Source organism: Podarcis liolepis (genome assembly GCF_965112155.1).
Source record: "Podarcis liolepis genome assembly, chromosome: 12".
Lineage (NCBI taxonomy): Eukaryota > Metazoa > Chordata > Lepidosauria > Squamata > Lacertidae > Podarcis > Podarcis liolepis.
Window position 1 is genome coordinate 44,094,346 of NC_139563.1, and position 12,905 is coordinate 44,107,250.

General features: G+C 43.5%; 1 protein-coding gene across 1 annotated transcript in view; it reads left to right on the forward strand.

The window, feature by feature from the left end:
* Window positions 1-12,905, forward strand: part of TGFBR2 (transforming growth factor beta receptor 2) — a 65,148-nt gene that overhangs the window by 17,725 nt on the left and 34,518 nt on the right. The window contains exon 2 of the mRNA XM_083468246.1: window positions 10,595-10,760. Coding sequence (XP_083324372.1) covers window positions 10,595-10,760 — 166 coding nt within the window. The remainder of the gene's footprint in view (window positions 1-10,594; window positions 10,761-12,905) is intronic.

Here is a 12,905-nt window from a genome sequence, read left to right on the forward strand (position 1 = left end):
TATATAAGTTCTGCTCTTCTGTTTTTTGCCTACATAGACTTTCATTTATTTCAGATGGCAACATCTATTAAGGAAGCAAATCCCAAGGGCTTTAAAAATCTGTTCATTTTTGCCTCACATCAGGAAATGTATGACAAATATCGCATTCATGGCTTTTGAAACCCCCAAAATATTCCGATTCATTCTTGTCCCAAAATATAGAGTTGCGATTTTTTAATAATAAGATAATGGCACATATTTTTCCCTCCATGTAAACTAACTTAAACTAATTAAAGTCTTAACTCCAAATATTATTTTTTAACACTCAGAAACAATTCTCTTAAGTGGGATGGGGAGGCATATTTAACTACCAGACCTATACAGAAGAACATTAAAATGTTCTGACTTCAGAGTGGCTTTATTTGTGGTATTTATGAATCACCCTTTGTTGAACAGAGCCCAGGGAGATGTATGTCAAAGGATAAACAATAAAATTACACCAATGAATAAAACTAAAATATTCATAAAGTCACACTAATGGGGGAAAAAACTATCCACCCCATGCTTTTCGGGGGAAACATATCAGACTGAAAAGGTGTGGTTAAGCAAGTGTCTTTAGCTGAGGTTTAAATCCCAACAATGAAGGGAGCAAGCACAAATGGGAACGTTATTCCACCAAACAGGATTGAGCCATTTGGTATTCGAGGACGCAGATATTTGGGTCCTGTGCCACTTAGGTAAAGGTAAAGGGACCCCTGACCATTAGGTCCAGTCGTGGCCGACTCTGGGGTTGCGGCGCTCATCTCGCTTTATTGGCCGAGGGAGCCGGCGTACAGCTTCCGGGTCATGTGGCCAGCATGACTAAGCCGCTTCTGGCAAACCAGAGCAGCGCACGGAAACGCCGTTTACCTTCCCGCCGGAGTGGTACCTATTTATCTACTTGCACTTTGATGTGCTTTCGAACGGCTAGGTTGGCAGGAGCAGGGACCGAGCAACGGGAGCTCACCCCGTCGCGGGGATTCGAACCGCTGACCTTCTGATCGGTGGGTTAAACTACAGAGGTTTAACCCACAGCACCACCCGCGTCCCTTCCTGTGCCACTTAGGGCTTTATAAACTGTTACCAAAACCTTGGGTCCAGTAGCTTACAGGTAGCCGTTGCAGTGCAATAGAGCAGCATTTATTTATTCCATTTATTTATTTATTTCATTTATATACTGCCCTATACCCAGAGGTCTCAGGGCGGTTCACAGAAAAGATCACAATATATAAAATCAAAATAAGAACAATAACCCAATAACACTCCCCCCAAAAAGAGCCGCATTTTAAAAGGGTATAGGATGTCCATCAGGTCAACCAAAGGCCTGGTTTAAAAGGAACGTTTTTGCCTGGTGCCTAAAGGTATATAATGAAGGCGCCAGGTGAACTTCCCTGGGGAGAGCATTCCGCAGATGGGGAGCCACTGCAGAGAAGGCCCCGTTCTTGTGTTGCCACCCTCCGGACCTCTTGAGGAGGATACACACAAAGAAGGGCCTCAGAAGATGATCTCGGGGTCCGGGTAGATTCATATGTAAAGAGGCAGTCCTTGAGGTTTGCTGTCCTGAGCCGTTTATTTGCAAGGTCTCCCACCTGCACAATGGGCCTTTCCCTCCCTCCTCCCTTCCCAGCTCCCATCATTCCACTAGCCAACATATGCAGTAGTCAGGAAGGATGGCAGCTGTAGTCCAGCAAGATCTGAAGTGACAAATACACCCCATTTCTGATTTAACAGGGTTAAGTAATTTGCCTGATTTTTTTTACACAAATAGTTGCAGTAGCTGTTTTTATACATACAACACAAATTTCTCATGAGACTGCAGGGAGAAAAAAGTCCAACCACTTTCTTTCCTTTTTTGTTGCTCAGAACTGTAAATCACATGTGCTATGAACTTGCATGAATGTTTTTAGAAAGAAAAACACCCTAACAGGAAACGAGGCTTAAACCCATATAGCTGACATGATGTTTGCAACAAAAGGCAGGAAATTCAGCGTTAAGGCTGACATCCCACCTTCAGTAGGGCTGGGTTGGTGTGAGTGAAACATTTCTTTTCAGTTTTCTTTTCCATTTAGTTTTGTGTTAAGTGTTACTTAAGGCTAATCTCTATGTGTATTTGAGCGAAATACACACATGAAGTGTTTTGCAGGTACAGTGGTGCCTCACAAGACGAAAAGAATCCATTCTGTGATTCTCTTCGTCTAGCGGTTTTTTCGTCTTGTGAAGCAAGCCCATTGAAGGATTAGTGGATTAGCGCTATTAGCGGCTTTTAGCGGCTTATCTGCTGATCGGATCAGCTGATAAGCGGCTTAGCGGCTTAGAAAAAGGGGGGGGAGGAAAAAAACCCCGCAGGAACTCGCAAGACATTGTCGTCTTGCGAAGCAAGCCCGTAGGAAATTCGTTTTGCGAAGCACCTCCAAAACGGAAAACTCTTTCGTCTAGCGAGTTTTCCGTCTTGCGAGGCATTTGTCTTGCGGGGCACCACTGTATATTTCTACATATGTGGGTTTTGTTGTTCGTTGTGCGTTTTGCATAGGGGTCCTCACTGTGTTTTGTATTGTAACTGGCAATGTGCCTGGCACCAGCCCTGCTCCTTTAAAAATGGTGCGGTGTTCATTATTTATACATTTTGGCCAGACCTCTGATTGCATCACCTTTGGCACATGCATTGTTGTAACATATTTGGCTCTTTGGGATGTTATAGTGAGAGCCAAATCTTTTATGTTACCGTATGTTACTGATTTTAAAATGAAAGCCTTACAGCTCTAGAGACTCTTAGTGTATGAAGTGCTTTTCTGGTTTTCTTTATTTTCAAGGTTACTCTCTCAAATATCAAATCAACCTAAGTCTGATTTCAAAGTGTTTACAATTAAACCTTTTTTTTTTTAAAGCAGTCATATTCAGTAAGCCTCATTGCTACAGCAGGGCTTTTTACCTTTGTCTTTCCTTAAATAAAAGATACCCAGTCATCAGTGGAAGATGCTTCTGGCTCTTTAATCTTACCACAACACACCTTTGGAGCAAAGGCAATTTTGCTTCCTTGTTTTACTTACATGTTTCCATTCCACCTTTTCTAAACTTGCAGGAACAAATCCGTCAAATCAATAAATGAACTCACCGCTATAGATATGATGAGCCTATGATGTGGTGATAAAAATATTTACCTCCTCCCACAATCAAAATCTGCTCCATTATATCTCTGCTCATGCCCACTATAAGATGCCAGTCCAAAAAGGAATCCATAATATTGTTTACCAAGGAGCTGAAGACTCTGAAGCAGTTAGGTTTGCCAGGCAATGCTCCAACAATAAAGGGATAATCACAGATAACCTCCCCCCTACAACCACTGGGGAAAACTTACACTGCCTCTCATTTTCATTTACAACTCTTAGCAGGACTTCTCCAGTTGATCTCGTTGGGTGGGGGGCAGTTTTAGTATGCTGCTGATATCTCAGATAAATCAACCTTGTTAATAAATTCATAAAAGTGACGAGTCTTTAAAAATGGATAGTCCTTGGGACTGCGAGAGGAGAGACAAGTCTCCATCCCTCTTGCGTCGACCTACTGAATTTTAGTGCTGCAGTTTCCCTCCTCTGCAAAACGAGCCTCTTGGGTTTGCTGATCAAAAGGTCGGTGGTTCGAATCCCTGTGGCGGGGTGAGCTCTTGTTGCTCGGTCCCAGCTCCTGCCAACCTAGTGGTTCAAAAGCATGCCAGTGCAAGTGGATAAATAGGTACCACTGTGGCGGGAAGATAAATGGAGTTTCCATGTGCTATGGCTTCTTTCATGGTGTTCCATTGCGCCAGAAGCGGTTTAGCCAAGCTGGCTACATGACCCGGAAAGCTGTCTGTGGACAAACGCCAGCTCCCTTGGCCTGAAAGCAAGATGAGCACTGCAACCCCATAGTTGCCTTTGGCTGGACTTAACTGTCCAGGGGTCCTTTACCTTTACCTCTGCAATCCATTTGTTTCATAAAGAGGGATGGAGCGCTTCTCTCTCCTTAGCCAGCCTGCTCACTCACCTGTGTTCATTGCCACCTGTGGCTACCAGGCTTGTGCTTGAATTTAGAGCTGAGATTACCTAACAAATATTGGACAGATTCATCATCATTCATCATCATTTTTAATTTGTATACCGTCTTTCTATCTTACAATACTCAAGGCGGTTTACAGGTTGAAGAAACAAAAAAATGTACATCTTATAACAATCTAATGCAATACAAAAATGTGATAGTAAAACATAACTTTAAAATAAGCAACCTACATCAAAAAAGTAACATTCAACAATCATTAGAATAGTTAATAATAATAATAATAATAATAATAATAATAATAATATCAGCATATAGATTCAGTTAACGTTTCCTCTTAAAGGGATTTAGGATGAGAAATGTTTGCTTGCAAACATCCCATTGCAAAAGAGAGCGATGTAAACATTCAGAATATGAATGCAGTATCCAAGGAGCTCTGTGTTGCTTGTTTGTGTTCAGAAGTTCACAGACAAAGGAGGCTGGTGGCCGGTTTCCAAAGAGATGATTCACTTTCCCTCTGGGAATTCTGATAAAATGGATGACTCTTTCTGTGGTTGCTTGAAGAGTGTCTCTCTCTCTCTCCCCCCTTCTGCAAAAGACTATGCACCCTCTCCAGTAAAAACAGACAAAATTCTTGCCCTCTTAGCTTGTCCTCAAATTCTTGAAGAATGCTAACTGTCAATTTGTACTATATTTAGCTAATTGGTACTTCATAGTACATTCTAATTACGTGTGCCCATTTTCTGCTGAATCCAGATAGCAGTCCTGTCACTAGATGTTGTTGTTGAATCTGCAAAAGTGTGACAACTTCTGATACAAGTGACAAACCAAAATTGCAAATCGAAAGGCTTTTCTGACAATCCTATTTTCCTCCATGGGGTTGTCATTGCATTGATTTAAGGACACGTGCAAAACCTTTGTATCAGAATTGAAAATCCGCATGAATTATCCAGGAAAAGGAACAAGTAAGCAAGTTCTGGCATGACTCTAGAATCTTGATTGTGGAGTTTCTGGGAAAACATTTTTGCCTATGTATACTCCTGCTGAAATAATTCCAGGAATTCTGCCTTGCATTCAAGACTTCAAAGCAAGAACTAGACATTACCTTGGCAGATGCTTTTGCTTCCAAACCTGTGTTTGTTGGGGTAATAATACGTTTGCAGAGGAGGCATTTGCAATGTTTCTAAGGTGAAGGGGTGCCCACTCTGCGAGGCCAGTTCGCCTGCCAAAGGCCTTGAATCCTGTTGTTATGAGAAAAACCTGCTCCTTTTCCCTTATGGGGTCCCCAGGAGCCAATATAGAGTTCTTTTGTAGGTTCTCTATCGGTAGGAGAAAATAACAGAGACCAGCCAGAGAATATTGAGAAGCAAAGCAGCTAGTAAGCCTGATCTTTATTAAAGCTGTTGCAACAGGGTGCTCCCCCCCCACACAGAGGAGAGGGCGAGGGACCCAGAACAAAGGTGTGCCTGCCCTTATAAAGACTTTGAAATTGCCCACCCTCAGACTCCAGACCACCCCCCAGAAACATCATGTGTACATAGCCCAGGACCACTTCCCCCAGTACATCATACATACATCATAGGGGGCAGTCTAAAACAGAATCCTAAGTGTGTTGTTTACCTCCTGTCTGCCATTTACCTGATTGCATTATCTGGGTTTTGGCCACTCTTTTGTTGTTATAACTACTTAATTCCTGAATCCAGGTCACACTCTCACCCTATTCACACCTTAGTAAAGGTAAAGGGACCCCTGACCCTTAGGTCCAGTCACGGACGACTCTCGGGTTGCGGCGCCCATCTCGCTTTATTGGCCGAGGGAGCCGGCGTACAGTTTCCGGGTCATGTGGCCAGCATGACTAAGCCACTTCTGGCAAACAAGAGCAGCGCACGGAAACGCCGTTTACCTTCCCGCCAGAGTGGTACCTATTTATCTACTTGCACTTTGATGTGCTTTTGAACTGCTAGGTTGGCAGGAGCAGGGACCAAGCAACGGGAGCTCACCCCGTCTCGGGGATTCGAACCACCGACCTTCTGATCAGCAAGCCCTAGGCTCAGTGGTTTAACCCACAGCCCCACTCACGTCCCATTCACACCTTAAATGTGCCCGTAAGGCAGGATTTGTGAGCACAGAGACAATGGGGAGATTTCCCATTTCCTTCGACCTTGCAGAGAAATATTTGAGGTCTTTTTGGGAGAGAGAAAATGGTTTCAGACATGTGGTTTACATATTTGTATGTTTGCTTGGTATATATATATGACCTTAAAATTCTTATAACACTGTTTTGGATCCTGGATGGGGGAAATGGAGAAAGGTGTTGTCAGGAAAGAATCTTTGGGGAGAGGGAAGGGTCGATCACCTCCCTCCCATTCACAAATCCTCTGCATTAACATTACCAGATAAAAACAGACTTGGTAATCCTTAAATTGCCTCATGATCTGTGGCTTTAACCTCCAGGTGACCTTTTTGTACTTGGTCATTCTGAAGAATTTATTCATGCTGAAGTATATGAGGTCATAACGACTTAAGCATAAGAGAAAAACATTTCCCCCCAGTAGTTAGTGATTTATTTATTTTTTTAAAAAATACTCCTTCATTATGCAATCATTTTGCTGGAAAGGGCTGTGAATTTTTAATATTGCACCATAATGGAAAACCTGCCACATCTCATACCCTCCAACATTTCGCTGATTAAAATAGGAACATCCTATTTAACAACAACAACAATATTTATACCCCGCCCTTCTGACTGGGTTGCCCCAGCCCCTCTCAGCAGCTTACAACATACATAAAACATAATAAAACATGAAACATTAACAAACTTCCCTAAGCATGGCTGCCTTCAGATATCTTCTAGGTTGTATAGTTACCGTATTTTTTGCACCATAACACTCACTTTTTTCCTCCTAGAAAGTAAGGTGAAATGTCTGTGCGTGTTATGGAGGGAATGCCTATGGGTGGCGAGGGGGATCTACTGCAGTCGTGAGCAGAGGATCCATGGTTCCCCTTCCTTCCCTCCTCCATGGCTCGCTTTGAAACAGCAAAGTGGGAGAGGAGCGGCTGAGTGGGGAGGAGAGAAGGAAAGAGAGCCTGCTTCTTTAAAGGAGCAAAGCTTGCTACATAGCAGCAAAGCTTTTCAGCTCGCTAAGCCGGGGATGAGCGGGGAGGAGGAAGAAAAGCAGAGCCTGCTTGCTTTAAAGGAGCAAAGTGGGAGAGGAGAGGAGCCTTCTCCCCTTATACTCCTCTTCTTCATTATTAGCAGCATCCTTCTCCACCCACCCCACGCGTGCTCCTTGTCCCTTGAGTGCTTTTCCTTCCCTCCCCACTTAAAACGTGGTTACAAAGCACGGATCCACATGGATCCTCAGGATTTTTGCACTGGGTCACCCCAAATTCACCATCAGATCACATGTCTGTGGCCACAGCATGAACCACAAAAATCATACATCCACTGTTTCGTTTAGGAGTATTTTTTTTCTTGTTTTCCTCCTCTAAAAACTACGTGCGTGTTATGGTCAGGTGCGTGTTATAGAGCAAAAAATACGGTACTTATCTCCTTGGCTCTGTGGTCAGATAGCTCCATGCCCTCTAACGTTTCTCCAGTAAAAATAGGTACATCCTAAGGAAAAGTGGGACATTCTGGGATCAGATCAGAAACTAGGGACTGCTTCTGTAAATCTGGAACTGTCCCTGGAAAATAGGATACTTGGGGGGTCTGATTTGCTCTGAGTCTCCATCAAATCTATACACTTGCATGATGGCTGTTTAATCACTATAGCAGTGCTTGGAACTTTTTGAACTCCTGCTGTATGGCGTGAACACAGACCCGGCTTCTGTATAAACCCGGAAGTGGTTTATACTCGCACTCACTGTCCTCAAAACAAATCCTTCAGAATGCAGCCAATGGTCTACCACATTTTGGAAGGCTGTTCTGTCTTCCATCTTCTTCCCCTCCATGTGAAGTCGATGGGCATGTGGAAACACTGTTGGACAACCATCTTCTTGAGAAGCTTTGTGGATTAATTAGAGTGACACGTAGCTCATGCAATTGTTTTTGTCTGGATAAACCAAAACAAAAGAGCCTGGGCAATAGAAGATTGCAGAAGGTCCTCAAGTCCCATGTTCTCAGCCAATCATATTGTTCAGGAAGCCTCAGTTGTATATGGGTGTTGGAGTTCCCTACCAGGACAGACTTTGCTCGTGTGCTCAAGACATCGATTCCATAAAACATATTTTGTTGCATTGTGCAAAATATGAGCAGGCCAGGGCTGAACTGATACTACCCTTGCTGGTACCTTTCCAGGAAAATCAGAGGCTCACTATGTCTGGTTCCTACTGGAAGACCGGACAATTGTTAGAACATTAGCAGTGGCAAAGTTTTTATCGGTGGTTGCAAGATCAAATGAGCCCTATATTCTAAACAAAATGCTTGTTTAACCTGGAGGTAGGCTGGGTGTATTGTTTTGTAATGATTTGTTGGGTCTCTGGACCATAATAAAGATTGATGATGATGTATATGGGTGTTAGCCTTTGATAACCTTCTGAGAAGAAATAATAATAATTTATTTTTTATACCCCGCCCATCTAGCAGGATTTCCCCAGCTACTCTAATTAGTGATCAATAACATTCAAAAGTGTGTTTGGAGAGGTGGGGGTGGGTTAGACAAGTGCTAATGATTGTAACCTGCCTTCCAAACGGGAAGAGTTGGTAAGCAAGCAGGCCTAAGATGATCAATGCTTGCTTCTACTTCAATACTTTAAGGAATTGCTTGTGATAAAGATCAATTTCTTGATGTAGCCCTTTGCTCTGAAAACAGTGTTAAATTGCTTGTTTCTCTGCTGATCAAATTTGGAACGGCTTCTCCCTCCCTCCCTTTACACCTGCAATGAAGGATTACATTTCACGAATCTGATAAAATTGACTTTTGTCCAGTAAAGGTTATAGATTTATTTATTTTTTTAGATATATGTTCCAAGGCCACCGCCTTGCCAGAGAAAGCTCTGCAGCTTATTTTAGTTTTTGTTTAGTATTTTATTTTATTTTTTTAAAAAGGTTTTGCCTGAGGTATGTTGATTAAAGGTTATGCCATAATAAAATGGTTAGCCTTCAAGGTGCCACAAGACAATATGTGATTTTGACTTTCAGAAGGGTGATTTACTCCCGGTGACTTAAGATGGATATTGTGAAGAGTTACCGTATTTTTTGCTCTATAAGACTCACTTTTTCCTCCTAAAAAGTAAAGGGAAATGTGTGTGCGTCTTATGGAGCGAATGCAGGCTGCGCAGCTATCCCAGAAGCCAGAACAGCAAGAGGGATTGCTGCTTTCACTGCACAGCGATCCCTCTTGCTGTTCTGGCTTCTGAGATTCAGAATATTTTTTTTCTTGTTTTCCTCCTCCAAAAACTAGGTGCGTCTTGTGGTCTGGTGTGTCTTATAGAGCAAAAAATACGGTATTTCATTTCTAAGGATTGTATTCAAATGTATTATACTCAAAAAGACCCATTGAAATTAATGGACCACCGTCAGTGGATCTGCTCTGTGTATGATTAATGTTGGATATTGCCCTAAAAGTCTGACCCAATGTTTGTAGATCTCTGGGTGGCATTAGTTGTGTTATCAAGCACAACTAAATGGCTCAGGACTGCAAACCTCAAGGACCGCCTCTTTCCATATGAACCTATGCTGACCCTGAAATCATCTTTTGAGGCCCTCCTTCATGTGCCTCCTCCTTGAGAGGTCCAGAGGGTAGCAACACGAGAACGTGCCTTCTCTGCAGTGGCTCCCCGTCTGTGGAATGCTCTCCCCAGGGAAGTTCTCCTGATGCCTTCATTAGATACCTTTAGACGCCAGGCAAAAACTATCCTTTTTTAACCAGGCCTTTGGCAGACCTAATCCTATGCCCTTTAAAATGTGTCTCTTTTTGGGGGGTGTTATTGAATTATTGTTTTTATTTTTATTTTATATCTTGCGATTTTTTGTGTGAACTGCCCCGAGACCTCTGGGTATAGGTAAAGGGACCCCTGACCATTAGGTCCAGTCATGATGGGGTTCTGGCGCTCCTCTCGCTTTATTGGCCGAGGGAGCCGGCGTACAGCTTCCGGGTCATGTGGCCAGCATGACTAAGCCACATCTGGCGAACCAGAGCAGTGCACGGAAACGCCGTTTACCTCCCCGCCGGAGCGGTACCTATTTATCTACATGCACTTTGACGTGCTTTCAAACTGCTAGGTTGGCAGGAGCAGGGACCGAGCAACGGGAGCTCACCCCGTCGCGGGGATTCAAACCACCGACCTTCTGATCAGCAAGTCCTAGGCTCTGTTGTTTAACCCACAGCGCCACCCACGCCCCAGGTATAGGGCAGTATATAAAGTCAATAAATGAATGAAAATGAATAGCTATGCTCAGTTATCACCATTTTAGCTTGAAAAAGCAACCCCAATTTACTTCAGGAAAGCTTTGCTTCCGTACCTGGTTTGTATGTAGGAACAAAGTAAATGTTTGGAATAAATGTAAATTTGTCACGTTCAATAAAGCGTGTTTTTTTCTTGTCCGCAGCTGACGATCATTTTTCCAAAATGCTTGATGGCAAATTCAAAATGGCAGCACTTTGCAAGTTTTGTGACGTGATACCAACCAGCTGCACGAATGAGGGCCATTGCATGAGCGGCTGTAACATCACTTCTATATGTGCGGATAAGAATGAAGTTTGTGCTGCTGTCTGGTAAGTTCACTCTGGCTACCCACAAGCATGTGCATTTGGTCTGTAGTTTTCTTAACCTGCAAAAGTATAAATTAAATGTTGTTCAGAACTTGCGAAGTCAGGGCTTTCTTCAATTCCATGTTTCCACCATTCAAATAGGGTTGGATCTGCAATATATGTGTTTGTAATTTGATACTTGGCCGAAAGGTCTAGAGACGGATGGCAACTAATCATTATCTCAGTTCTCAGTAAAGCATTAGATGCATATAGCCTTAACCCGTGATTCTTCATTCCAAAATAAGAATGTGCAACATTAGTAGGGATATACTTGCATTCTAGTACAGTGGTACCTCGGGTTACATACGCTTCAGGTTACATACGCTTCAGGTTACAGACTCCGCTAACCCAGAAATAGTGCTTCGGGTTAAGAACTTTGCTTCAGGATGAGAACAGAAATCGTGCTCCGGCGGCGCGGCAGCAGCGGGAGGCCCTATTAGTTAAAGTGGTGCTTCAGGTTAAGAACAGTTTCAGGTTAAGAACGGACCTCCGGAATGAATTAAGTACTTAACCCGAAGTACCACTGTACTAACGAAAATGCCACGCTTGCCAAGTTTTTGATTTTCTTTGTCTCAAAAGAGATTGGGGTATCTTGTTGGCCACTGTGAAAACATCCTGAAGCAAAGTTCTTAACCCGAGGTACTATTTCTGGGTTAGTGGAGTCTGTAACCTGAAGCGTATGTAACCTGAAGCATATGTAACCCGAGGTACTACTGTAGTAAACTTTACCAGGTCCTGCATAGATAAAAGTGATGACATTGCTGACACTGCGTTTGTGTCTAGTAGGGACGCGGGTGGCACTATGGTCTAAACCACTGAGCCTCTTGGGCTTGCCGATCAGCAGGTCAAAATCCCCATGACGGGGTGAGCTCCTGTTGCTCTGTCCTAGCTCCTGCCAACCTAGCGGTTCAAAAGCACACCAGTGTGAGTAGATAAATAGGTACTGCTGTGGTGGGAAGGTAAATGGCGTTTCCGTGTGCTCTGGTTTCCATCACGGTGTTCCGTGCGCCAGAAGTGGTTTAGTCATGCTGGCCACATGACCCGAAAAGCTGTCTGTAGACAAATGCCGGCTCCCTCGGCCTGAAAGCAAGATGAGCGCCGCAACCCCAAAGTTGCCTTTGACTGGACTTCACCGTCCAGGGGTCCTTTACCTTTTACCTTTGTGTCTGGTCAAAGAAGATGTCTGGTACATGTGCAAAATCTGCACAAACTAAGATACATACTGGCAACGTCTATATTATACTAATATAAAAGATCGGCAGCATGATAATTTTCCAAATGGATACAAGATTAAAAATGAGCACTGTACCAATCACCGTTTCAGCGATGTAGTGTCATTCTTCAAAGGTGCCGGATCCTTCTTTATATTTAAATTCCTTTCTAAAATATATAATTCTGTCCTTGATATCATGCTATAGAATGTCAGCATTGGAAATATTGGAACAAAGTTACACATCCAGCTGTGCAAAATTATATATAAAATACAAGCTGCCTGAAAACCCGCCTTCACAAACCAAAAGAAAGAACAAACTGCAGTATACCAATTTATTTTGATTTATTGGGTATTTGTGGTGAGGTGTGTGTGTGTGCACACAAACACATGTAAGTTCAAATTTTGCTGGATCTGATTTTTACCCTGCCTTACAACTTGTAAGGAGAATGGACAGTTCCAGTGCATGGCTGCTGGTACACAAAAAGAGGGGCTTGGAGAAGCGTTACCTGTCAGTGCTGTGACTTGCAACAAGAGACCAATCACAGTGTTACAGCACCCAACCATTCTGTATTCTAGCCAGGGCCGGATTTAGGTTTGATGAGGCCCTAAGCTCCTGAAGGTAATGGGGCCCTTTATATGTCTAGCTATGGGACGCGGGTGGCACTGTGGGTTAAACCACTGAGCCTAGGACTTTGCCAATCAGAAGGTCGGCAGTTCGAATCCCCGCGAAGGGGTGAGCTCCCGTTGCTCGGTCCCTGCTCCTGCCAACCTAGCAGTTCGAAAGCATGTCAAAGTGCAAGTAGATAAATAGGTACCACTCCAGCGGGAAGGTAAACGGCATTTCCGTGCGCTGCTCTGGTTTGCCAGAAGCGGCTTAGTCATGCTGGCCACATGAC